Source organism: Tenrec ecaudatus, chromosome 11, assembly GCF_050624435.1.
Source record: "Tenrec ecaudatus isolate mTenEca1 chromosome 11, mTenEca1.hap1, whole genome shotgun sequence".
Taxonomy (NCBI): Eukaryota; Metazoa; Chordata; class Mammalia; order Afrosoricida; family Tenrecidae; genus Tenrec; species Tenrec ecaudatus.
In genome coordinates this window covers 67,620,032-67,642,711 of record NC_134540.1, presented here as the reverse complement: position 1 = coordinate 67,642,711, position 22,680 = coordinate 67,620,032, and the positions used below count along the sequence as shown (strand labels likewise).

General features: G+C 46.9%; 1 protein-coding gene across 2 annotated transcripts in view; it reads left to right on the top strand.

Moving 5' to 3' along the window:
• The first annotated feature begins 1,068 nt into the window (after positions 1 to 1,068).
• The window catches only part of TTL (tubulin tyrosine ligase), a 32,067-nt gene continuing 10,455 nt past the window's right edge, over positions 1,069 to 22,680 (top strand). The window contains exons 1-5 of one of the 2 annotated variants that reach the window (XM_075563131.1): positions 1,069 to 1,362; positions 4,597 to 4,675; positions 12,259 to 12,491; positions 19,173 to 19,308; positions 20,295 to 20,564. In XM_075563131.1, the coding sequence (XP_075419246.1) occupies positions 1,206 to 1,362; positions 4,597 to 4,675; positions 12,259 to 12,491; positions 19,173 to 19,308; positions 20,295 to 20,564 (875 nt within the window). In that variant the 5' untranslated portion in view covers positions 1,069 to 1,205. The remainder of the gene's footprint in view (positions 1,363 to 4,596; positions 4,676 to 12,258; positions 12,492 to 19,172; positions 19,309 to 20,294; positions 20,565 to 22,680) is intronic. The other variant, XM_075563132.1, reaches the window with a different exon arrangement.

Below are 22,680 nucleotides of genomic sequence, written 5' to 3'. Positions count from 1 at the left end.
TGAGCAAGCTCCCTGCCGCCAGTGAACACCCTCAGGTGGCGACAGAGATGGAGGCCTGTGTGCACGCCCCACACAGAGGAGGGAGCTTTCAGATGCTATAGGGTGGCTGGGAGTCAGCATCAACTCCTTGGCAGTGAGTAGGGTCCCAGCAAGGTAAGAAAAGGAGCGAACCCCAAGGCCAGTGTGGAGCCCGGGTGATGTAGTGGGTTACACATCGGGCCTCTAACAGAGAAAGATGAGGCTTAATATTCCCCTGAAGATGTATCGTCATGGAAACTTACAAGGGCAGTTCCACCAACCTGTCCTGTAGGGTCACTATGAGTCTGACTGACTTGATAGCAGTGAGTTTGGTTTTGTTTCTTTGGAGTAGGAAGTTGACAGGAAGTCCGGTGGAGCAGCTCTACACAGGTTGTGGGGGTGGGGGTGGGGAGGAAGCCCAGGCCCCCTATCCCCGGTCCTCCCATCATAGCCTCCAGGCCGGTCCGGGGCTACAGCACTGTGCGTGTGATGTTCCTCCCAAGGCCACCCAGGGGGCCCTCGACTCACAGGAACCCACAGCCACCGGAAGCACTCGGTCTCTGTTGTCGTTAAGCAGGGAAAGAGGAATGGATCTTCCCTTAGACACAGGATAGGGCCTGAGACCTTCTTGTTTGCATCCTTAAACGTCCCTTTGCAAAGGCTACGCGGAGGAGCCCCCCAAAAGCGGACTCCGGCTGGCAGCGTCCCCTCGGAAAGCCCCAACCTTCTCCGGCCCCATTGCGGATCCCCAACGCGGCCGCGCAACCCCCGCCCCACCGCGCAAGCCCCGGCCCTCGGCAGGCAGCCGCAGAGCGCGGGCGCAGGGGTGCGGAGGCGCCCGGGCCCGCCGGCCCCTTCCCCTCCGGGCCGCGCCGCGCGGAATCACGGGCCGGGGGCGGGGCCGCGGCGGAGGTGGGCGCGGCGTGCGGGCAGCGCTGCCACTCGGCCGGGCGCCGCCCGGACTGCAGACGCGCGGCCAGCCGGCGCCCGGGCGCGGCCGGAGCCCGACGCGGGCTGCGGAGCTACGGGCCGGGGAGCGGCGGGCGGGCGCGGCGGGCTCGCGGGCGCCGGAGCCACGCGCGGGCCGGGAGCGGCGAGTGAGTGCCGCGCGGAGCCCCCGCCCGGGCCAGCTGGCCCGAGTGGCGGCTGCAGGGCGGCCCGGGGCGCGGGGCGCGGCGCCCGCCACCATGTACACCTTCGTGGTGCGCGACGAGAACAGCAGCGTCTACGCCGAGGTCTCCCGGCTGCTGCTGGCCACCGGCCACTGGAAGCGGCTGCGGCGCGACAACCCGCGCTTTAACCTGATGCTGGGCGAGCGGAACCGGCTGCCCTTCGGGAGACTGGGTGAGCCCCGCGCCGAGTCCCGCCTCCCCGCGCCCGGGGCGACCCGTGCGGACGAGCGCTTTGTTTTCTACAGGACCTCCCCGGCGCGTCCGCGGCCCTCGGGCCGGCGGGGCAGAAACGCCTTCTGCCTCCTCAGCTAAGGCGCATTCGGGCGCGAGGCCGCAGCTGCCTGCTGACAATGGCCGGTCCCTGCAGCCCGGGGGGCGTCGGCCGCCGCGCCGGAGACCGCGTGTGCCGGCGACTCTGGGACCGACGCCCCCAAGTCAGGCACGGTGGCTGGACGGAGCGCAGGGCGGCGAGGCGTTTGCTGCTTTTCTGCACTGAGAATTCGTGGCGCCCGGCAGTTGGGTGGAAAACCAGCAACCGATGAAGACTGCTAGTGTCAGCGGGGTTGGGAGAGACCGGGGAGCCTAAAAGCAGGAGCTGCCCAAGTGGCCGTAGCCCAGAGAAGGGCCAGGAGAGGGTAGCTGGTTTAGCATTCACCCAAGAACAGTTTCCAGAGGTGGGCGTTTGAAAGCAGGCTTTCCACCAGGCCCGCTGGCGCTGCCCTGAGCTCAGCCCTTCGCCCCCTGGCTTCTCCCAGGAGGTTCCTTTATCCGCATAGTGGAGTCAGATCGCCACCAGTATTATCCACGTGTCAGGCTGTCTGAAGGACCCAGGGGGAAAGAGAGGACCAGGATGTCATCCAGAAGTTGATCGGTTACTAAGTTCCTGCCTCACAGACCTGAGCAGTGTCATGACCGGCCTGGCTGCCCAGTCACCTGGGAAGTACAGCTATACTCTGGATGGCCAAGTTCCTGCCCAAATGAAGCTGGAGCGGGGGCCATTACCAAAGATGTGAATTGATACTGAGCAGAGCGCATCTCTGCCTGGGAAGGCAACTCAAGAAGAGCGATGGCCGATGCCCTGCAGTGGAGAGGGGTTTTAGAAATAGGTGTGGTCAGGGGTTGGAAAGATTCCATCAGCTAAACTTAAAAGCAGTCCCTTTGGAATTGACTGGCCCTAACTCATGGCCCTGGTGGCCTATCGGTGGAGGGAGACCGGGCTTTCTACTCTCTTGAAGGATTACCTCAAACACTGCTCTTGTACAGAGCCTCCGTGAGTCAGCAGCGACTGGTAGCAGTGAGTTTGGCTGGGGGTTTGGGAGGTGCTGGAGGCATGAAGGGGGTTATGGCATGGCCTTGCTGGCTTTTTTTTTCTTTGACTTGGTACTAAGGGCACTTTTTCATTACCATACAAGCTTGCCCTCCTGGTCTTTGGTCATCTTTGGTCACTCCATAAGAAGGGCTGTTCTGACCACTAGAAATCTCCAGTGACAGTGTGTCTGAAGAGTCCCTTTCAGCCACGTGTCTCCTCAGGAAGCCTTCAGCAGAGAAACCACTTACCCTGCAAGGAGGAGGAGGATTGCCTGTGTTTTTTCCTTGATCTTCCCACTTCCCCTGCTGACTTTGCTTACCTTTCTCTGGGGACTTTAAAGACGTAGGCATAATCCTAACATGAAATGCAGAAACAGAAGGCTGTGCCGAGGCTGAAAGGGGTGGTTGCCGACTTCCTCCTGGCATCCCATGCTGACGTCCCTTGCTCTGGCCTGGCAGAAGCCTATTGGACCCAAATCCTAAGCAGGTGCCACAGATTCAGTAGATGATCAGTAGGTGTTTGGTTTTCAATGGGAAAAGCCCTCAACAAAAGTAGTTGTGTTACCTGCAACATTGGAGATATTTACCGTTCACTTAAAACACAATAAGGAACCTGGAAACCTGGAGGCAGAATGGTTTGCATATTGGGCTGCTAACCTTCGGGTCAAGTGTTCAAATCCACCAGCTCCTCTGTGGGAGAAAGATGAGGCTGTCTATTCCTGTGGAGATTTACATCCTCAGAAACCCAAAGGGGCAGTCTGCCCGCCTCTATACCATCGCTATGAGTTGGAAAGGACAGCAGTGAGTTTGGTGTGAGTTGGGTTTTTTGAGTGGTGGTTGGTATGGTGGTGGTGGTGGTGGGACAGTGGTTAAAATGCTCAGTTGCCAGTGGGAAGGTCACTGGTTCAAACCCACCAGACACTCTGGGCAGGAAAGACATGGCAGTTTGGTCTGTAACTAGAGGTGTGTAGCCTGGAAACCCTGTGGGGACAAGTAGTGTTTCTGTGAGTCAGGATGGACTGAGTTTTGGTTGTAAAATTCACTGTGGAAGGCTGGTAGTTTAGGTTGAGGGTGGGGCCCCTCTGCCTTAGCGGAGACACAGAGAGGCAGCTAGAGCCTAAGGTTGCACGCTGTTCTCAAATGAATTCTTCTTTCTTCTGGCATCCTCAAATCCCTCTTCCTTGGTTTGGTCTATTTTGATAATTTTTCCTGAAAGTGCAGCAAACTGTTAGGATTTTCAACAAAGCCAGAGACTGAGAGTTTTGTTTGCACCTTCTCCACTCGGGCTTGTTAGAGGAAGGGGCATGCAACCAGTGAGAATGAATGTCCCTTCGGACTGATACATGGCCTCTGCCCTCCTTCCCTCTGCTAGTGGCTCTCCCGGCAGCCGCTAGAGAGGTGGGCATGATGAAGAACAGGAGCCTGGTAGCTCTCCCGCCTGCCTTCGCTTCTGTAGAAAGCAAAGGTCCACCTGTGGAAAGCATGGCTTTGTTGAAGTAGCCTGCGTGCACATAGATCACAAGTCAGTCTGTCAGTGGATTTATGGATTCTTGTCTCCCAGGGAGGAGCCCTGGTGGTGTGGTGGCTGGCTGGTGGACTGCTAGCCGCTGGGTCAGGTGTTTGAAGCCACCAGCTGCTCCGAGGGAAGAAGACAGGGCGTGTGACTCCCATATAGAGTTACGATCTCAGAAGCCCACGAGGGCTGCTCTACCCTGTCCTCTAAGGCCAGCATTGATTCGGTAGCATTGGTTGGTTGGGAGGGTATCCCCAAGGGAAGAGTGCAGTGGGGATCAGAAAGCGGGGAAATAGAAAATCCTCCAGTGCTCTCTGCCCTCCGGAGAAGAAACAAAGACAGCAGTGGTCTCTGGAAGACCCTCTGTTGGTCTGATAGTATCCACTGTGGGGAGGGTAAGAATGGCCAGTGGCATGCTGAGAGAAGCGGGGGCCATGGGGACACGACAGCAAAATTGTTCCATTTCTAATGACCCATCATGGGATGGAAGGGAGGAAGGCTCACCCTCACACAGATGTGTTGCGTTTTGCTCGCTGGTGCTGATGTTGCCCCGCTGTCCTTCTGAGCCACCTCTTTCCTTCTTAGGTCATGAGCCCGGACTGATGCAGTTGGTGAATTACTACAGAGGAGCTGACAAACTGTGTCGGAAAGCCTCCTTGGTAAAGTAAGTGTTCGCTAAGACCTCGCTGTTGGATTTCTTACATAACCAAGTCGTTTGTGTTTTAACTTTCAAAGTGAAGAACTTAACTAGGAGGTATTTAATTGTTTTTTAAAGGGAAAAAGTACTTTTATTTAAAAAAATAGAATCAATCAAATAGCCATTGTGGCGTGTCCCCTGAGCTACTGTGATAGCAGCCCCGAACTGGGCCAACCACTGCTTTCAAGAGTGCCAACCAGCCTGCCTTCGAAGCGGAGCGGAGACAGATGTTTAGTGTACGTGATTGATTAGGGAGGGCTCCTGCAAGCAACGTGGGGCAAGGCAAGAGGCCAACTGAGAGCTGAAGTCATGGCCCCTGGAGCTCTGCAGTAAGGACACTCACTGCCTTTGTCCCCTAAAGTTGGCAAAACAGAAACACCACAAGCTGGTGACTTCAAGGGACAGAAATGTCTCCCCACAAAAGAAGCTTAAAGACCAACTATGGATCTCTGCCAGGTCAGTTTCCCCTGTGAGCCTCTCTCCTGGTTGCAGGTGTTGGCTGGTGACCCTTGCCACTCCTCGGTGATCGTTAGTGTCTATCTTTCCCACTCAGGGTCTCTGAGTTTGTTCTGTACTTTTTAAACCTCAAAAGTGATTTGGTTTGGGACCCTCCCAACTGTGGCCTCATTAACCTAATAAAAGAAAGCCGTGTTTCTGAGCACTGTTTAGGATTCCAATTTATTTGAGGTGAAACACAATTCACTCCATAGCAAGCACCAGAATTGTGTTTTGAGGCAAGAGGATCAGGCTTCTGTTCTCCAGTGTCCTTCTTCAAGGAGAGTTGGAGGACATGGCTTTCCAGACATTTCTGAACAAGGGAATTCATGCCCCAGGGAAAGGGGCATGGATAGACCCTGGGCAGCTGACTCTCAGAGCAGAGAGGGGTCCCTTCAGAAAGGAGATCTAGGCAGAATGTCACTGTACCTACTGCCTGTCTTGGAGCAGTTGGGTTTTGAGGAGGTGTCGTAAAGAACAGCAGTAGCGCGAGGTGGAAGGAACCATTATTATACAGGCACTGAGATCTGGACTCTCCAGCGTGGGTTTTAGCACCAGGTCTCCCTTGATTAGCTTGGGCAATGCCCCTCGACCCTCTAAGGAGCCTCAGCAGGCCCCTTATAAAGCGGCTGTGGGTAGGAAATGAAGTGCTGTGTGTGACTTGTGTAGGGCAGTGGCCTGAGCCATGGTAGGCATCTGACTGCACGCCTTAGTTTCCATCTCTGTAAAATGGGCATAATACAAAGGGACTTCAAAAGGTTTGTGGAAAGTTTTCATTTTCCCATGAATATTTTGAAGCCCTCTCATAACGACCCCAGGGTGATGGTGAGGATTAATACAGCTAACTTCTGTAATTAAATCATTCCTGTCTCAGTTCACACCACGTAGGTGAACGCCCCCTTCTGAGGATTATGATTACTATTATTGCTACAATTGCTATCATTTCTGGAGGTAAATACTGGGTTCGGCCCCTAACATCAGAAATGTAATAGGTCTTTAGTGTTCCTCCCATAATGACTGGTGGACGTGAGTATGTTGCTAAATACATAATTTAGGAAAGAAGGTTCTGGAAGAGAGGACTCAATGCAAAGTGCTGTCCCACTAACATTTCTTTCTAGGCTCTGTTTGATGAGGTTGTGTGTGAACAGGATAGTTTCCAAATTTGTGTCTAAACGCACTGCCCCCGGGGCTTATGCCTCACGAGGCCTCTCCAGAATCTGTTTTCATGATCCCCTAGTTCTGTCTACAGGACAGGAAGGCTTCCTAAAGTCTTCTTATTCCATATTAGGATGCAAACATTGTTCCATCAGAGTCTGGTGTAGAACTGAGTAGACAAGGCTAACAATTGTTTATCCAGGTTCTTGTGTTAGAAACTTGTATAAAATGGTTATTCAGTCTTTTTTTTTCTCTTATGAATTGCTTCCCCCCTTAAAGGTAAAGGTAGAATTTTTGTTTTTCAAAATAGGAGGCAGAAATGCTGTGAAACAGTGATGTTCTGCATACTTGCCTGCTTACTAGCCATGATGAGGTGGCGGAAGTATGGGTTCTGAAGTCACAGCTAGGTCTGAATAGGTATCTTGACCTTTGAGCCTTGGACCCTTAAGCCACTCTGAATCTCACTGGCCCATCTGTACAATGGGGACAATGGTGATAATACCTGATCTTGGTCCCTTAGTGGCATGTGGCATGATCTGCCATGGATAGCACCTTTTAAATGGGGATGTCATTTATGCAAGCTAGGGCTTATTGTCATCAGTAATATGTTTTCCTCCTCCTCCAGTATCCTCTGAGGGGCGATCATAATCCAGGAGACAACTGCATTTGCCACCGTGTCTGTATTCTACTACTTGTGCTGTTTGAGAAGACGCCCAAAGAGTTTAAAATATGATCATTGTCATTATAGCCAGACAAAGTGGTGGCTCGGAGAGGACAGCCAAGTTACTAGGACCACAGCAGTGAGAGTTTGTGTTACGCAGGGTTCTCTAGAGAAACCAAACTAGGACACTTATGATTCTATAGATATAAAGCATAGGTTTACATATAGCGAGAAGCTATAATAGCTAATTAGTCCACACAGCAGTACAGAGGACTCATTAAACTTATGCAGGCTAAGGTCAAGGAAGCAGACAGTGGAGTCTACCCTCGGGCGAGACAGGCAGAGTGGCCGGCGGGCAGCAGACAGCAGGGTGGGCAGCACCAGTCAGTATGCAGAAGCAGGCTCCATGGGATCCCAAGTTCTACTCATGCTTGCTCACCAGCACAGGCCACGTGCAGTGTGGCAAATCAGGATCCACGAGTTGGCTCAGCCACAGGTAGTACAGCACACAGTTGAGACAAAGGACTAGCTCACGCAGCAGCACGCTCATCCAGTCACCAGGGAGAGAGAGAGAGCTAGGAAGGCGGCCTCCCTGGAAAGCATTTATCTCAGTAGCCCTCCCATCAAGCTGTGACCTGATTAAACTCTGCCCACATGTTCCTATGGCGGCCTAGTTGGCACAGTAAACTGAACTATCACAGAGTTAAGCCAGATGCTTCTAATCTGTGCAAATGGGATCGATAGTGGTGTGACCAGGCACCCCTCAGAGGGATTCCCACAGCCTCCCTGAGGCTATCCAGCCAGCAGCTTCCTCTGTCATTTTCAAGGAGTTTTCAGGAAGTCCGAGAAAGGCTCCCAAGCCTTAGTGTTGGAGACTTGAAGGACCTTTCTAACCCTCCTCAGCCTGCAGGCCTGTGGCCTATGGAGGTATTGGATGAATCTGTGTGCTTGCTTCCCGCGTGGGCTCACGAGGAAACAGAACCCTGCCAAGGATTTCTCAAAGAAACTGGGCTTGGCTCTGTCTAAACCAACCAGACCATCCTGCAGAGCTGTGCGCTCCAACTTTAAGTTGCTCAGTTTTGTCCAGTTGTCCAGTCATTTTCCAGTAGCCACGTTTTTTAAAAGTGCAGACAGGCACAGTGTGTATAGTGGTTCTGCATTTAACCCAGTAAATCCGATTCTTATTACTTTGATCTGTATTCGATATAAAAAATGACTTCCTGACCCAAAGGGAAGAAATAGAATAGGATTGTAAATTCCCGTGGAATCTAGACTTTGTGGAGCTGCATGACCCCTTAAAACCATAATCCTGAGATCATCCTTAATCCTTAAATCAACAGTATCTCCTGAATGAGTCAGAATTGACTCCGTGGCAGTGAGTTTGGCTTTTTGAGAAGTCAGGAGCCCTGGTGACTCAGTGGGCTAACGCTCTGGGCTGCTAAACTCAAGATCAGCAGTTCGAATCCACCAGTCGAACCAAGGGAGAAAGATGGCTGATATGGGATCAGAGTGATCATAGCAACTCAGATGGTTAGACAGGAAGCCTCGAGGGCTGTGAATGGGGCAGGAACAATCAGGAGGAGGGGGAGGAGGACAGTCCAGCTTGAAGAAGGTAATCAGTGTCCATTGACCGGCACACTTAGCGATTGTTGAATCAGCGTGTGTTTTGCTGGGGATAGTCTCAGCAACAGCAACTACATATTGAATATAAAAATAGCAAATGAGAGTTTTACTTGCTTCATTCTGAGTCTTCAAAGTCTGTTGTAGTTTTACATTCCTAGCAAATCTTGACTTGGCTATCAAATTGGCATTGGCAGTAACTCGATCTGTGCTCAAACTTCACCCAAATCGAGCTGAAAAGCAGCTCTGCTTACCCAGCTTGCTGTCAGGTGACAGGTCTCCAGTCATCAAGTCGTTTGCCAAGGAACTAATTTCCTATCGATGCCCACATCCACCCCAACAGAACCACGCCGGCATTTTTAGATAAGAACTGATTTGACTCTGAAGCAAAAGCATATCAATGTTAAAATAACATCTGTCAAAGTTGAGTGAGTTCACCCGCCGTGTCACCCACGCAGTATTCCTGCTCGCAGATTCAGCGAAGGTGCTGACGACGTACAAAAGCACCTCGACACCAGGCAGGATCGGCACCGCATGCTGGAGGTCTTTCCGGGGTTTTTGTGCCCAGTTTGCACAATGCTGTCTCGGACAGTGCAGATCTTCGGCTTACTGAGTCATGTTAGAAAGATGTGGGGATCATTATTATTGATGTTTTTATTATGAAATGGCACCATAAGTCACAATATCCAAGTTAAGTTTCAAATGACTTTTCCCCTTTCTTGGAACTTTAAATTAATCTTGTTATGTCCAGTGTGCTATACACGGCTGTGTCTTATCTTTGATTATTGGATGAAAATAAGGATTTGGCAAGCATCCCCTGTATTCCAAGGAAATCTGAATGAGAGCTAACAATACAGAGTGTCTTTTCACAGCTCCTCCGTGGTTAATGAGCACTGGTAAAGAGTAAGTGTCATTGAATTCATTGTCTTGTTTCTCTCAACACTTCCCTGAACTGGTCAATCATTGTAGCGCTTACAAGCGTGTGTTGAGCCATTTTAACAATGTATCCAGGATTCTTCTCAGAGAGTCTGCTTGGGAAAACTGAACTCAAATGTTTGCAGATGTATCACAGGAATGAATCTGTAAGGGGAACATCTCTTAAAATCCCAGTTAATCTACAGTTTTTAACTAACGCAGCTGAAGTCCTGGCTATTATTCTGAAATTGTGATAGAAATGAATTTTTTATACGTAGATGAAACTTTGTTAACAGGTATTTTAAAATGTGCCTACTGTGAGGTTTTTTTAGGATGCAAATTGACAATATTTCTCCATATATTTCAAAGTCCTTTCAGATAAAATATACATTCTGTATTTATTGGATAGTATTTCATGTGTCCCGCAGCTTATAAAAGACTGTAATTTTTAAGTTTTGACTCAACTAATCTTTGATGCTCTTCAAAAGTCTTGGTACTCCGTGAACAATTGTGACAATTGGAAATCTTGCACTTTTTGTAAAATACCTTTTTGAGTCTTTTCCTCACCGTTTCTTTCCCTCTCCATTTGAAGTGCTTTTTTGCATTTGTGCAAGAATCCAAGCCATTGTGTAGCTGGCCAGAATTACACGCTCAGATCCTGTTGAAAGCGTGTGTACTTTTTCTTGGAGATTTAATTCTGATTTTAGATGTCTAATTTTATCAATTTTTTCCAAGAGGAAACTGCTTATTAAATCCATTCCTCACTCGCGGCAATTACCTGTTACACAGCAAACAAATGACTTGTTTTCCTTGGGCTCCACTACAGCCACCTGCAGTTGCCATTCACAGTGGGGTTTGTGGCACACCTCCTTCCATTTTCTTCTTTTTTCCCCTTTTCTGTTCTGGTTGGAGAATCAGCCTCAATGTTTCCAGTGGCTCCTCCGTCAGTTGCATGCATTCATTTTAAATTTAAGAATTTGTCTGTACTTATTTTTTTTAACTAAAATATTATTCTGGCTTTAATAACCGGTCGTGGCTGACACAGCCATCGCTGTCATTGTGCTCCCTGCATCACACACCATTTGCATGGAAGCTCACAGCATCTGAATTGAATCAATCCATTGTCCCTGCGAGCAATGGTGTGCTTATGTGTCATACTTGAAGCTAGCGTGTGCCTGATGCACACACACTGTGACAGTATTTATCATCTTAGGCCAGGCAGTGAAATGTCAGCCTATGGGAACAATGAAGTTGTACCTAATAGGAAAAATATTTGCACTGCTTCCATTTTAAGTTAAAGTTAAAATGGAGCTCCATTACTCTGTTGAATTGGCTGCTTTTCATGTGGCTAGTGACCACTGTATTGGGCAATGCACATAAACAGTTTAACATTCAGTGAGTTTGACATCACTATTTTTATTTTGCTTTGCTGGTGCTTTAAATCCCAGTACCTTTCAGATTCTAGTGCCCTTGATATCGAAAGAACTTTATTTTTAAATCTCCAGGGTATTGGTTTGGGGTACCCCTGCCCCCTCCCCCAGTTATTCTGTCATTTGTTCATAAGTTGGGTTTTGCAGGTGAATCTTAACATGAGCTTAATGTGAGCAGTTCTGTGCTAAACGGATCGGTGAAAGCCTGTGTGCGATTTTGGTAGGTTCCTCCCTGGCTCTTTGGTTTTTGCAGAGGCAAAGGTGGTACAGAAGTAGAACTTCCTTCCAGGCTTGGGTCCTGGCGGTGCCATTTACTGCATTTGTGATCATGGGAATTTTGCTTAATTCCTCTGGGCCCCAGTCCCTAATTTGTGAAATGTACTTCTAGTGCCACTTGCCCTCTGGGCGAGAATGCAGTGGATTTAGTGAGAAGCCCTTGGTGAGCCTGGGCCTTTATGCTTGTGAAATGCTTTGCTCAGCGCTTGACTTTATCTCCCACTGTGCTGTGCCCCTTTGGGAAGAGGGGGCACGTTTATTGTTGATCACTGGTGGCCTATGTCCCATTGAAAGATTTCTTCTCTTTTCCATCCCTGGAGCCTGGGTGAGCCAAAAAGAGTAAATGAAGAACTGAATTACATCTTTAGAGGATTCAGATTCCTAAGTAGCTTCTCCCCCCCGCCCCCCTAGAAAGCTGGGGCTAAGAAAGTATCCTTGCTATTTAGCCGTAATTCCCCTCAGTTTTCTCTTTGGTTTTCAGTGGGTCTGGCTCAGTTATAACACGCTATTGAAAGACTGTCGGCTCCGGATTACTAAGGGATAGAGCATTTAGCCCCTTTGAATGAGTTGGGGTATGCCTTTAATGTTGCATATCACCTGTGGTACCTTAGAGGTGGTCTGAGAGAGGCCAAGAACAAATCGTTGCCCAAGAAGAGCGGTTCTCAACCTGTGGGTCGTGACCCCTTTGAGAGTTGAATGACCCTTTCATAGGGGTTGCCCAATTCATAACAGCAAAATTACAGTTAGGAAGTAGCAATGAAAATAATTTTATGGTTGGTGGGGGGGTCACCACAGCATGAGGAACTGTACGAAAGGGTTGTGGCATTAGGAAGGTTGAGAACCACTGCCCTAGAAGAAGCCACCTTTGACCATCCAGGCCCCTGGCTACCCCTTCCTCCTCCCAGAGATGTGGGAGAAAGCACCAGCCTTTCTGAATGGAGTTGGCCATGCTGGACAGATTGAAGTAAAAGTTGAGACTGCACCTCTGTCATCACCAGGTTAATCAAGACCAGCCCAGAACTGTCTGAGTCCTGCACGTGGTTTCCTGAGTCCTACGTAATATATCCAAGTAATGTCAGCACTCCAGTGGCCCCAGCCCAGAATGGAGCCCACCTACCAATCAGGAACTCACGCACCGATGAGAGAGACATCTTCCTGGCGTCTTATAACACAAAGAAGGAGGGCGGGGAGGGCAACATTTGGATCGCAAAGTCCTCGGCTGGTGCCAAAGGTGAGTTGGCAGTGCTGCCCCTTATCCTTTCCCTGCAGGTAGGTCTCCATCACACTTTGTCTGGTCGTTAGAGGGTTGACTGACTCCACGCCAGCCTCAAGGGTAAGACATCGTGACTCTTTACCAAACCAAACCAAGCCCACTGCTGTGGAGACAATGCTGGCCCATAGTAACCCTGGAAGACCCTAGTAGAACTCCTTAGGATTTCGGAGAATGTAAACCAGGCAGTCTCATCTGTCTACTTTAGAGTGGCTGTCTCATCTGTCTACTTTAGAGTGGCTGGTGGGTTCAAACCACGGACCTTTGAGTTAGCAGCCTGAGGCTTACCCCACTATGCCACAAGGGTTTCTCTTTTCATGTCAGATTAACCAAAACACTCACTGCTATCTAGCTATTTGACTCATAAGACCCTCCAGGACAGAGTGGGATTGCCCCTGTGGGTTTCCCAGACTGTAACTTTTTTTTTTTAACAATTTATTGGGGTTCATACAATTCTTATCACAGTTCATACATATACATACATCAATTGTATAAAGCACATCTGTACAGTCTTTGCCCTAATCATTTTTTTCTCTTTTCTTTTTTTACATTTTATTAGGGACTCATACAACTCTTATCACCATCCATACATATACATACATCAATTGTATAAAGCACATCCATACATTCCCTGCCCCAATCATTCTCAAGGCATTTGCTCTCCACTTAAGCCCCTTGCATCAGGTCCTCTTTTTTTTCCCCTCCCTCCCCATTCCCCCCTCCCTCATGTGCCCTTGGTAATTTATACATCGTTATTTTGTCATATCTTGCCCTATCCGGAGTCTCCCTTCCCCCCTTCTCTGCTGTCCCTCTCCCAGGGAAGAGGTCACATGTGGATCCTTGTAATCAGTTCCCCCTTTCCAACCCACTCACCCTCCACTCTCCCAGCATCGTCCCTCACACCCTTGGTCCTGAAGGTATCATCCACCCTGGATTCCCTGTACCTCCAGCCCTCATATGTACCAGTGTACAGCCTCTGTCCTATCCAGCCCTGCAAGGTAGAATTCAGATCATGGTAGTTGGGGGGAGGAAGCATCCAGGATCTGGGGGAAAACTGTGTTCTTCATCGATACTACCTCACACCCTAATTAACCCATCTCCTCTCCTAAACCCCTCTATGAGGGGATCTCCATTGGCCGACACTTGGGCCTTGGGTCTCCACTCTGCACTTCCCCCTTCATTTAATATGATATATATATACATATATACATATACACATATATACACATACATACACACACTTATATCTTTTTTTTTTTGCATGATGCCTTATACCTGGTCCCTTGGGCACCTCGTGATCGCACTGGCCGGTGTGCAGACTGTAACTTTTTACAGGAGTAGAAAGGCCTCATCTTTCTCCCACGGAGTGGCCCGTGGTTTTGAACTGCTGATCTTGTGGTTAGCAGCCCAAGAAGGAGTAACCCACAAGACTGCCTCATGTCAAATTGAATAACTTTACATGCTGGTCTGTGTAATGATAACTTCTAAATGTCTGTCTCCACTCTAGGTCTTTCCCCTTGAGCAGCAGGCCCAACAGTATCGTGACAACTCAGACATCTCGTTTCGAGTGCCTGATACCAAACTCTTTATTACCTTCCCAGCTAGACCCACCCCGGCCTGCTCCTCCTTCAGCCTGCCCTGCTTAGTCAATCATCCCACTCTCAGCCAGCTCCAGAGTCCAGAACTAGACGTCACCTGTAACTGCTGTTGTCTTTATAGTCTGCACTGAGCACATTCTGAACCTGACTTTGCTCTTCTCACGCTCCCCCTCCCACGTCAAGGCTGCCGTTCTCTGCAGCTTGTGCGACGGTTCCGCCTCCTCACCGACCTCCCTCACCGGTGCTCCTCCTCTCAGCTGGAGGGATGCCTTGACATGGAGAGCATGGGTCCCCCACTCAGCGCTTCCCAGCTGGCTTCCCAGTATAATTAGAAAGAATCCAGATGCCGGACGGTGCCCACGCCATCTGACATTTGGCCATAGCTCTGATCCCACGTTCTTCTGTCCTTGGCCTTGCGCATTCGCCTGTAGCCACGAGTCTGCCCAGCTGTCTCTCAGACACTCCCAGCGTGTCTATGCACCTAGAGGGTGACGGCACGAACGGTTTTCTATTTCTGTCAGCTCAGATGTTGTCTTGTCAGAGAGCTTTTGTAATCTAAAATAGACTCAGTGCCTTTGCTTTCCAACCTTGCATCCTGATTCTTACTTTTCCTCCTTGTTTTAACCCTTTCCTAGCACTATAGTCCCGGTTTATATGTGTCTACCCCGTCAGAATGTAAGCTCCCTATGAACAGACTTTGTGTCTTGTGCCACTCTCTGTCTCATCCCTCACCAAGTCAGTTCTCATGGCAACAGCATAGCACAGTAGAGCTGCCCCATTGAGTTCCGAGGCTGCAAATCTTGACTGGAGCAGAAAGCCTCATCATTCTCCTGAAGTCCCTGCTCTACAGGTCCGCCATGACTGAAGGCTTAAAATACAGTCAGTTCCAAATATAATGAGCTCCTAAACACAATGTCTCTCTCTAATTGCCATCCTGTGCTCTTTTAAAAACCCTTTCCACATTAAACATCTTTTATTACCTAACTTCTTTTACAACCTGGCCATTGGCACTCTTTTATGTCCCTAATCCAGTGAACCAGCCTCCTTCTCCTCAACCACGAGGCAGGACATCATGCTCCTAAAAGTGGGAGATTGGGACTCTTGCCACAAGCCAGGGACCTCACCAGCTTCTTTTCCCCCTACTGTGACCTCTTCTCAAGTACCGCCCCCCAGTTTGGGGTCTGATGCTTAAGAGGGGCGTTTAGATAAGGAGACTTTCATTGTTAGTTGGCTCCAACTTGTAGCACCTCATGTGTAACAAAACCAAACGCTACCCAGCTCCCACTGTCTTCTTGATCTCTGGTACATATGAACCCATTGTTGTGGATACTGGGTAAATCCATCTCATTCAAAGGTTCCCTATTTTTTAATTAACCATTTTATTAGGAGCTCTTACAGATATTACAACAATGCATAATTCAATTAAATCAAACATAACTGTACAATTGTTGCCACCATCCGTTTAAAAACATTTTCTTGAAACTCGAACTCTTATTTTAGAAAAAAATAAAATCAATATATTTCTCTTTTTTTAATTTTATTGGGGGGCTCGTACAACTCATACCACAATCCATACGTACATCCATTGTACATCAAGCGCATTTGTACATTTGTTGCCATCATCATTCTCACAGTATTTGCTTTCTGCTTGAGCCCTTGGTATCAGCTCCTCATTTCTTTCCCTCCTCCCTCGCTGTTTACCTCTCCCTCATGAACCCTTGATAATTTATGAATTATTATTATTTTGTCATATCCTGCACTGTCTGATGTCTCCCTTCACCCACTTTTCTGTTGTCCATTCCCCAGGGAGGAAGTTATATGCAGATCCTTATAATCGGTTCCCCCTTTCTACTCCGTCCTCCCCGTATCACCACTGGTCCTGAAGGGATCATCTGTTCTGGATTCCCTGTGTTTCCAGTTCCTATCTGTACAGTGTACATCCTCTGGTCTAGCCGGATTTGTAAGGTAGATTTGGGATCATGATAGCATTTAAGAACTAGAGGAAAGTTGTATGTTTCATCTGTACTATACTGCACCCTGACTGGCTCGTCTCCTTCCCGTGACCCTTCTGTAAGGGGATATCATGTCGCCTACAGATGGACTTTGGGTCTCCACTTGTACTCCCCCTCATTCACAATGATACGATTTTTTTTTTGTTTTGGGTCTTTGATGCCTGATACCTTATCCTGTCGACACCTCGTGATCACACAGGCTGGTGTGCTTCCTCCATGTGGGCTTTGTTGCCTCTCAGCTAGATGGTCCCTTGTTTACCTTCGAGATGCTATCTCTTTTGATAGCCAGGCACCATCAGTTTTCTTCACCACACTCGCTTATGCATCCCCATTTTCTTCAGCGATCGTGTAGGAAGGTGAGCATCATGGAGTGCCAGGTTAATAGAACAAAGTGTTCTTGCATTGAGGAAATCCTTGAGTGGAGTCCTAATGTCCATCTGCTACCTTAGTACTAAACGTATAAATATATGCACATAGATCTATTTCCCCTCCTTCATATATAAATATATTTGCATATGTACATGCCTGTATTAGACCTCTATAAATGCCCTTTGCCTCCCAACTCTTTCCTCTATTTCCTTTTACTTTCCTCTTGTCCCACTATCATGCTCAGCCTTCATTTGGGTTTCAGTAATTTCTCTTGGTTACATTGCCCTTGATCAAGCCCTACCAGGCCTCCTACACCCTCCTCACCACAGACTTTAATCACTTGTTGTTCCCTTTCCCTGGGTTTGTTAATGCCCAATTCCCTTCCCCCACCTCCCTCTCTCCCATACCCCACCCCGTCCCATTGTTTCTCCTCCAGATTGTTTATCCCGCCTACCTTATCTAGATAGACCTGCAGAGATAATTATATGCACAAAAGTAAGACTGAGCAAAACAAAACAACAGAAGAAAACCAAACAACAACAACAAAACCAATGGCAAAACATAGAAAAGCTTGTAAATAGTTCAAGGTCTGTTTGTTGACCTTTAGGAGTGTTTTCCAGTCGAGTCTGATGTGGTGCCACTCCTGGGCCCCAAAGTCAAATTTTGGTGTTACCTGGGGACTTCGGTGCTCTGTTCCCCTTGCTGTTCTGTTGCACCCCCTTAGTGTTTCGCCTCAGTGTGGTAAGGTCAGATCGGGTGCAATTCCCGCACTGTCTCCAGTGTTACAACTCTTTACTGGAATAGGAAACTTCATCTTTCCCTGCACAGTGGCTGGTGGTTTCGAGCTGCTGGCCTGGGATGAGCAGCCCAACTTGTAACCACTGTGCCTCCAGGGCCTCTTGAGTTAGCCTCCATGGTGAGCATATGGTTAAGGCATGCAGCTCTGGCTGAAAGACTGTAATTTCACGTACATTCAGAGGTGCCTCAAAACAAAACCCAAAAAAAGCCTGGCGATATATTTCTGAAAAATCAGCCATTGAAAATATATCTTAGCACAGCTGTTAAAAAGGTATTGTAGCATTGACTTAATATTGATGGACACTTAGAGTGCTTCTAGTTGTGTTTTGTTTCTCCTATTACAGTTCTGCAGGAAATATACTTGTGCAATTCCTTTTGTGCCCTAGCCTTCCTGATAGTTCTATAAAACGTAGCCTTAGAAGTAGGCTTGCGAATCGTAGGCCACGCACATCCTTCCTTGCGAAAGGAACCTCACAGTAACCATTTGTAGAACAGCCTGTTCTTTAGAGGGTGTAGACACTTTGGAGGCCTGTAAAAGTGATGTTTCACACACAATCCTAGGTGAAGAGTTAAGTTGGTGTCTCAGGCTGGGTTCTCTGGAAAAGCAAACCCCATGAAGCTTATATATACACAGATGGAGAGACATTTGTATCAAGAAATGGCTCATACAGTTGTACAAATGGGCAAATGCAAGTCCATGGGTCAGGTGGTCAGCTGGAGGCTTCTCCTGACTTGCATAGCTTTGAATGGTAATGAGTCCAGGATTGGCAAAAAGGTCACAGGCTGGTGGCTACAGAGTTGAATGAATCCAAGGTTGACAGGTCAGATGGCAGATCTCTAACAACTCTCAGATTGGCAGGCAGTATGGCAGACCATTAGCTTGAGTCAGAAGAACCAGAGATCAGTGAGTCAGATGCAGGATCCAGTCTCAACAGAAAGCAAGTAAGCTTTTCCACAGCATCCATGTATAGCAGAAGCTCTTCATCACACCAGGCTGTGACCTGAATAAGGGAGTTGTATATTGTGTTAGACAGGGCTCTCTAGAGAGACAAACCAGATTGCTAGTAATTATATATAAATATATTTATAAAGATAGATATAATACAAGAAATGAGCCATTAAATTATATACAGACAGATAATACAAGAAATTAACAGTTAAATTATAAAGCAGTGAGACACTAGCAGTCCTTTAAGGCTTGAGAGCTGCCAGTTGCCAGTCCCCTTCTGTAGAGAGAGCTGGGCTATATATATCCAGGCAGCAAACAGCAAGGCAAGTCACCAACTGTCACCAACTGTCGGTCCCCAGCTCCAGAAACGAACATTCCAATCCTGTGGGTTTAAAGGGACCTCAACTTAGAGCAACACAGTCCACAGGCTAGTCACCCCACAGGTAGTGTACCCCTTTAAATTGAGGCACAGAACAAGCAAGGCGAGGCTCACCAAGTCATTTATCCCTGCGCCCTTCAGTTAATCCTACTTGTGTTTATCGGCCAGGCTGGCACAATCAACTATTGCAGATGCCATCCTAATCTCACCCATGATAGAGGCTTTACAATGATCCCCTGTGATGACATCGTGATCATGTGGTCAGGTCATGGGAGTTACTAGGCGCTACCTGCCAAACCACTGAGAACCCTGGCCCAGCCAAGTTCACACCAAATCTTCACTCTCACCATTGGATAACTCCGAGAACTCTTGTGGAGGAAAGGGTGAGTGTGAGACATTGCGTGAGGAAGAAAGAAAAGAGTGACCGGGCCGCTGAAAGCGTCCTGGGGGTGTTGCCCTCATTCCCTTCCTGACTTGGTAGAGAGCTTTTCCTCTTGGGATGAACTGGACTAGTTTCTGTTTTGATTTTGCTGTCAGGTGAAGGCATCCTCATCTCCTCCGAGGCTGCAGAGCTGCTGGATTTCATTGACAACCAGGGCCAGGTTCATGTCATCCAGAAGTACCTTGAGCACCCTCTGCTGCTCGAGCCAGGTCATCGCAAGTTTGACATTCGGTAAAATCTGCTGTGCTTGTTTCGTGCATCTGAAAAAGTGATAGATGGTGAGGGGGAAGGTGACATAGACTGTAATAACATTTTATCATTTTTAATATGCTACCAAAATGAAGCATGACTGGATGAAACTGAGCTTATGAAGCATTTAAAATTTTTTTATTCACTTCTGTTTTCTGGAAAATATTAATCAAGGGGAAAAATTAATCCAATTATGGGCTTACTTTAAAATATATATATATTTTTATAAATCATTTTGGGCTTACTTTTTAAAAATGTATTCTCTTTTACTAAAATGACTACACAGAGGAGGGTGCAAATATATGGGGCTTGCTTTTGGAAGAAGATGAAAAATATACATGGAACACATAATTCAGACACAACAGGTCACATAACTGCTGAATAATAGGCCCTCAATTCATTATCTCTGCCGCATTTTACATGAATTTCATGAACACATGACTACATTTGGAGTTTCACTTTCTGAGCAAAAAATTTGACATTAGACAGATTATGTGCTGTTCTCCTCAGCTGGCCCTTGATCTTGCTATCATGTATGTATGTGATACACACACATATACACACACACACTGATACACCATATGTGTGTGTGTATGTTATAGACACACATACATACACATGCAATTTTTTTCTGGGGCAGGGGGAGTAGGGTAGGGAAATAAGTTCTAAACATATATAATTTTATGTAGACTAAATGAATTTTATATATGACTGCATTTTAAACAAAATATATTCTCTTTCACTAAGATGATCAATACTACACAGAGGAGAGTATAAAATGTATGGGGACTTGTTCATGGAAAAATGTGAGAGATGTGCCTAGAACACATTAGTAGATAGATGTAGATCTCTAATTGTAGAACTTACCTCCTTCCCCTACTCCCCCTGCCCCAGAGGTGTGGGGATGGATGTGTACGCATGGAGAAACTGGATGGCTTGACCACAGTGATGCGTTTGCTGACTTGCAGGAGCTGGGTCTTGGTGGATCATCAGTATAATATCTACCTCTATGGAGAGGGTGTGCTTCGGACTGCTTCAGAACCATATCATGCTGATAATTTCCAAGACAAAACCTGCCACTTGACCAATCACTGCATCCAGAAGGAGTTCTCGAAGAACTATGGGAAGTATGAAGAAGGAAATGAAATGTTCTTCGAAGAGTTCAGTCAGTACCTGACAAGTGCTTTGAATATTACCCTGGAGAGTACTATCCTACTGCAAATCAAGCAGATAATAAGGTATTGCAATCGGATCTTTTTTGAGATTATCTGTTTCTTCTTGGAGGAGTTTGTTTTTTTGAGGGATTGACCCATGTAAGTTGGCAAATTTATGAGCTGGGTTATTCCTAAGATGCTCTTGTCGTCCTTTTAAGCCTGGGAGATTTGTGAAGATGCCAGATCGCAGTCTTGATATTGGTGAGTTGTGTCTCCCCAGCGTCTTATCTAGGCAGATTGGCTAGAGGTTTATCAATTTCATATTTTTTTTTCAAAACATCAGCTTCTGGTTTTCTTAATTTTCACTATTGTTTTCGCTCTCATGTTTATGATTTGTGTCTGGTTCTATTTTATGTTCTTTTCTGCTGTATTTTTGAGTTCACATCCTTTCCCTTCTACTCTTCTCAGAGTCTGTTTTTCTCTTATTTGTGGAGTTTTTTGAAAGATGAGAGAATACATTAGATTATTCAAATATTTTTCTAATTTCCCTCTTAACTTCATCTTTGCTGCTTGGGGTGCTTAGAAATGTCTTATTTCATTTCCAAATATTTTGAGATTTCCCAGCTATCTTTCTATTACTGATTTCTACTCTAATTCCAGTCTAGTCAAAGAGTGCATTTGAATGACTTCATTTCCTTGCAGTTTGTTAGGGTTTGTTTCATGGCAGCACGTGAGGTCTGTTCTGTGTCCACGGAGAAGAATGTTCTCTTTGCTTCTGCCAGATGACGAGCTCTGTAGAGGCCATTTCAGTTAAGTCTTCCATGTGGTTGCTGATTTCATACTCTATTGTCCTTTCCACTATGAGACAAAATCATACATTTGTCTAGTTCTCCTCCTGTTTGATCAGCATTTGCTTCGTGTAATTAATATATATGTGATGAAATTCCTTATTTTGAAGTCTACTTTGTTGGTATCAATATAGCTACTGTAGCTTACTCGGGGTTTGTTTGCATGTTCTAGCTTTACTTTTATTCCTTTATTACATTTTATTTACTATATATAAAGTAGGTTTCTGTTACACACTGTATAATTGGCTTTGATTTTGTTTTTAATCCAGTATGACAATTTGTTTCTTAATTAATGTGTTAATACCTTTACATTTAATATAATTATTGATATGGTTAGACATATCTACCCATTTATTTGGGGGTTTAAAAAATCATTTTATCAGGGGCTCGTACAACTCTTATCACAAATCCATACATACATACATTGTGTCAAGTATATTTGTATATTTGTTGCCATCATCATTTTCAAAACATTTTCTTTCTACTTGAGTTGGTATCAGCTTCTCATTTGTTATCCCCTCTCTCCCCTCCCTCCCTCCCTCCCTCATGAATCCTTGATGATTTATTAAAAAATGTTTTCATGTCTTACACTGACCAGCATCTCCCTTCACACACTTTTCTGTTGTCCATACCCCTGGGAGGGGGTTATATGTAGATCATTGTGCTCTGTGCCCCTTTTCAACCCCCACCTTCCCCTTACACTCCTGGTATCGCTACTCTCAATATTATTGGTCCTGAGGGGTTTTTCTGTCCTGAATTCCCTGTGTTTTCAGAACTTATCTGTACTCGTGTACATGCTCTGGTCTAGCCAGATTTGTAAGGTAGAATGGGTGTCATGATAGTAGGGGGAGGAAACATTAAAGAAATAGAGGAAAGTTGTATGTTTCATACGTGCTATACTGCACCCTGACTGGCTCGTCTCCTCCCCATGACCCTTCTGTAAGGGATGTCCAGTTCCCTACAGATGAAATATGGGTCTCCACCCTGCACTCCCCCTCATTCACAATGATACGATTTTTTGTTCTTTGAAGCCTGATACCGGATCCCATCAACACCTCATGATCACACAAGCTTGTGTGCTTCTTCCATGTGGGCTTTGTTGCTTCTCAGCTAGATGGCCACTTGTTTACCTTCAAGACTTTAAGACCCCAGATGGTATCTCTTTTGATAGCCAGGCACCATCAGCTTTCTTCACCACATTTGCTTATGCATCCCTTTTATCTTCTGCAATCTTGTAGAGAAGGTGAGCATCATAGAATGCCAGGTTAATAGAAAAAAGTGTTATTGCATTGAGGGAGTACTTGAGTAGAGGCCCAATGTCCATTGTCACATATAAATATATTTACGTATGT